The 4,296-nt window shown below is 61.4% G+C and overlaps 1 protein-coding gene across 4 annotated transcripts in view; it reads right to left on the bottom strand.

Moving 5' to 3' along the window:
- Positions 1–3,701, bottom strand: part of ABCF3 (ATP binding cassette subfamily F member 3) — a 7,881-nt gene extending 4,180 nt beyond the window's left edge. For all 4 annotated transcript variants that reach the window (XR_002437951.1, XR_002437950.1, XM_021394456.1 and 1 more), the window contains exons 1-8: positions 3,541–3,701; positions 3,292–3,439; positions 3,132–3,211; positions 2,783–2,835; positions 1,108–1,205; positions 882–1,004; positions 395–661; positions 162–242 (exon numbers count right to left, since the gene is read on the bottom strand). Coding sequence is in view for 2 of the 4 variants with exons in the window: in XM_021394456.1 (XP_021250131.1) it covers positions 162–242; positions 395–661; positions 882–1,004; positions 1,108–1,205; positions 2,783–2,835; positions 3,132–3,211; positions 3,292–3,439; positions 3,541–3,613 (923 nt within the window). In the remaining 2 variants the exon portion in view is untranslated. The remainder of the gene's footprint in view (positions 1–161; positions 243–394; positions 662–881; positions 1,005–1,107; positions 1,206–2,782; positions 2,836–3,131; positions 3,212–3,291; positions 3,440–3,540) is intronic.

Genomic DNA, 4,296 nt, shown 5'->3' on the forward strand with positions numbered 1-4,296 from the left:
CAGGGCCACAGCATCGCAGGGCCACAGCATCGCAGGGCCACAGCATCGCAGGGCCACAGCATCGCAGGGCCACAGCATCGCAGGGCCACAGCATCACCCTTCTGTGCTCCAAACCATGTCTGGCCATGCCAGCAGACAGCAGTGCCACAGGGCTGTCTCACCTTGCCGGGGCCTTGTCTGCCTCAATCTCCTCCAGCTTGGCGTAGATCTCCGATAGCCTGGCGCCTTCCGTCCCTTCTCCCCTGGAGCAGAGCAGAGAGGAGTGTGTGGGATAGACTGGGGTCAGGGTCTGAGCACTGGGGGAGGCTGACCTCTCTGAGCAGGACTGAGGTGAGCGAGACCTCATGGTGAAGAGGCTGCAGAAGGGCCAGCAACCCAGCGATGAGCACCTCACCTGCCAGCATTCACTTTGGCCGTCAGCTCCTTTTCCTCCCTCAGCAGGCTCTCGCGAGTGGTGTCACACTCCAACACGCTCTGCAGGGCTGGCGTGTCGTCACCCGCCACCTCCTGCTCCACGTGGAGGATGCTGATGTGCGAGGGAATGCGCAGGCTCCGACTGGCGATCATCTTCAGCAGCGTGGTCTTCCCCAGCCCGTTCCTGCCCACCAGCCCATAGCGCCGTCCAAATGCCAGGTTCAGGTCTGCTCCCGCCAGCAGGACCCTAGAGGGAGGAAACAGGCAGGTACCTGCTCAGACTGCTCCACGGCGAGAGAGGCAACCAGCAGCCACCCGGCCCCAGCATCTTTCAGGCTGCGCTGAGGTGGTGCCCACATGGCCTTCCAATCTTTCCTGTCATCATTCCCCATCACTCTCAAACCTGGACCTCACCGCGGTCTGAAGCCCCAGCCAGGGTCAGTCCCACCTCCCCCACCCGCACTCACCGCTCACCGAAGGAGACATCGAAGTTCTCGATGCGTACGTCGTACGACTTGTTCTTGCCCGATGATTCCATGCGGGTCTCCTTCTTGCTGGCAGCTTGGCTGGCGGTCGCCTCCTCGAGGACTCTGCAGCAGGCAGAACGCAGAGAAGGGGCTCAATGGGAAAGTTCAGTATGGTCACATCCCAGGCAGAGCAGCCTGGGGGTGCTGGAGGCACCGCAGTACTCACAGAGGGCCGGATGACTTCACGGAATCCCGCTCCATCCTCTTGTCCTGCTTGGCTTTCAGCTTGGCTTCTGCCTTCTCCAGTTTCTTAGCGTTCACCATCTGGGGCAATAATAAGCGCGAGAGAGCATCTTCAGCAAAAGCCCCAAAATCCCAACTCCAAGAGAAAAAAGATCAGTCAGTCCCTCGTACCTGGAAGGAACAGAGTACAGAAGGGAGCTAGGGCTGGGGAACTGGGACAGGCTCGAGGAAGCTAATGGGGCCAGTACGGCACTTCAGGAATGCAGTCCTAAACCAACGGCTTGTATGCAACGGTTCAGCCTCAGCAAGCAGAGTTTGGCTGACCCTAACCCATACGCTCTTCCTCATGACCCGTTTCTCTGGTTTCAGGGACCTGAGTCAGCCAAGGCACTTCAACAACAACACCGACGTGCTTGGGGCTTGGACGAGATGATCTCCAGAGGTCGTTTCCAACCCCTATGATTCTGTGATCCTGAGCTATCCCAGTGCCCCCTTCACTCACCATACACCCACCCCAGCCCTGCACCAGTAAGCGTTTCCGCTCCCCTGTTGAACTTCAGCCCGTTTGGAATTAACTCAGGTTATGCAGTGGATCAATCACGGCAGAGCCAAAAAGCATTTAATTAAACCTGAAGGCGAGAAGCAGCCCAGTGTTTTAACCTGGCCTCCGATCTTGGCCAGGCTCTCAGCCCGCTCCTGCATCAAGTCACATACCTGTGGCTGACTGAGAGCACTCCCAGGTATTTCTAGGCAGCTCTCAGCCACAGGAGCACGCTACAGACCTGCACACTAGGCTGAAGAGCATCTTGTTCCTGCAGCTGTAGCCCAGTACCTACAGACAGGTTGAGTCACTCTGTAAGCAATACAGAGCTCCCCCAATCTCCCAGCAGGACGTATCCCCCAAAACCTGGGAGGCCTCCCAAGGCCTCCTCTGATTCTTTTCCAACTTCCCTGAAGATCCTCTTTGAGTTGCAGACACGAGAGCCAGACAGGGAGCCCAGGAGCAGCAGTCTCAGCGCCAGCAGCAGCAGCAGCCGCCAGCTCTCCCTGAGGGCTCCCATTCACGCGCACGGAAATCGCTTTAGATCTCAGCCTTCGCGTGAGGAACTCCACGTGTACCCCAGGGACCACAACAGCTCCTGCCCACCACACACAGCTGCCACTGTCCCGGCTTTGTATCTGCACAGCTCTACCCATAGTCGAGCCTTGGGGCACCCAATGCAGAGCACAACCTGCCCCCCACCTCTAACTGCTGTGTGGGGGCTCTGTTCCCACCGAGCAGGGCAAGAAGCCCTCCTGTACGTCCCAACCGCTCGATCAAAGCTGCACCGTAGAAGCCAAAGTCCTTCCTGAAGCTAGAGACGCTGCACTCGGAGCGCTACCACTTGACTGACCGCGCTTCGAAACTCATTAAGATAAAGGAAAATAGAGCTCATCAAGTTAATAATTTGTTAACTTCCCCCGAACCTTTATGTAGTCAAGACCAAGAGCCTCACCAACGATGCAAACGCATGGCACGCCTACACCGCCGCGCTCCACCTCTACCTTCGGCGCTGGCCGACCCCAGCAGGCAAGGGGATCACAGCAGGGCACAGAGCTGCAGCCCCATGCAAGGCTCATCCCCAGCAGCCCGCCCATGGGCCGCAGCCCCCGCTTACCGATGTCTGGCCTCTCTTCAGCAGCAGCCCCGGCAGCAGGTCCGTGCTGGCATCTGCAAGGGGACGGGGAGTGAGCGGTGGGGTCCCCTGTCCCGGGGGATGGAGAGTTGAAGGACAGGGGGACCGAAGGATGGGAGATACAGGGGACTGAAGAACGGAGGATTGAAAGATGGGGGACTGAAGGACACGAGAACCCAAAGCTGAAGGGGCTGAAGGACAGGTTCCGCACATCCCAGCAGCTCAGCCCCAGGACGAGGCAGAGAGTGCGGAGGTCGGGGACGCGGGGCTGGGGCTGAGCTGCCCCCCCTCGAGCCCTGCAGAGGAGCCCCAGCCCACTGCAGCCGCTCACCGTATCCGTCCGTGATCTGGGAGAGCTGGATGGGGGCGTCCAGCAGCACCTGGCTGCAGCGCTGCGCCCGGGCCTCGTCCCTGCGGGAGAGAGGAGGGTCGAGAGGCCCCGGAGCCGCGGCCGGGCGGGGCGGGGCGGGGGGCGGCCGGGCGCTGCTTACAGCTGGAGGCAGTTGAAGAGGCGCTGGCACACCTCGCGGATGGCCCGCTCGTCCTTGCCGTCCCGCGACACCTCCTGCAGCAGCTCGCCCACCGCTTCCACCAGCTCGTCCACCGACTCGAAGTCCGCGCCGCTGTTGTGCAGGATCCCTGCGGGCACGCGGCGCTATGACTATCGCGACACGACCGGCGGGCGGCCCCCTCCCCCGAGCGGCTCCGTCGCGACTGCCCCGAGGCGGAGCGGCGCTCACCCGTCACGTAAGCGAACACCTCGCCGTCCAGCTCCGGGAACTCGCTGCGGAGGATGTCGGAACACGACGCCATGGCGCGGCCGGAGCGGGGGCCCGGCCCCAGTGCAGCCGCACGGAGCCCGGCCCCGCGGCACAGGCGGAAGGAGCGGGCGGCGCGGGGGCTGCCGGGAGCGCGCGCTCGCGGGGGGCGCTGGGAAATGTAGTCCTAGGGGGCGCGCGTGCGCAGCGCGGGGCACGGGGGCGCGCTGCCACGTGGGGCGCTGGGCGCTGATGAGGGAGCAGGGGAGGTTGGCAGCGCAACCGGTTACTATCATTTTATTTTGTCGTTGTTGTTTTCGTTTTCACAGACCTGCTCCGGCAGCAGGCTGACAGAAAAGAAGGAGCTGCCCTCCTTGATCCAAGGGACCGTGTCTGTGTTCAGACAGCCCAAGCACAGCATTTCAGCAGCTGGGAGGGAAGAGCACAGGGGAAAAGGCAAAAGCTTGGATTTTTTTCAGCTGCTAATACATGCAGGCAGCTGGATGCGCATTGATCAGACAGCAGGAAATGCCAGCTCAGCCCCACGGCAGCTTTCAGGAAGCTGGGAGCACCCCCAGCACGCAGCAGGAGCTGGAACGAAGGCCTGGCCCAGCTAGGAATGCAAGCACTCTTCCCTCTTTTCACTTACCTACTCCTACAGCAGCCCGGAGCTGGGCAATTAACAACAGCATAGCTCCCCTCTCGTACCACCACTCCCAAAGAGCAGCACAGGCAGCC

This window comes from Numida meleagris, chromosome 4, assembly GCF_002078875.1.
Source record: "Numida meleagris isolate 19003 breed g44 Domestic line chromosome 4, NumMel1.0, whole genome shotgun sequence".
NCBI classification, from domain to species: Eukaryota; Metazoa; Chordata; class Aves; order Galliformes; family Numididae; genus Numida; species Numida meleagris.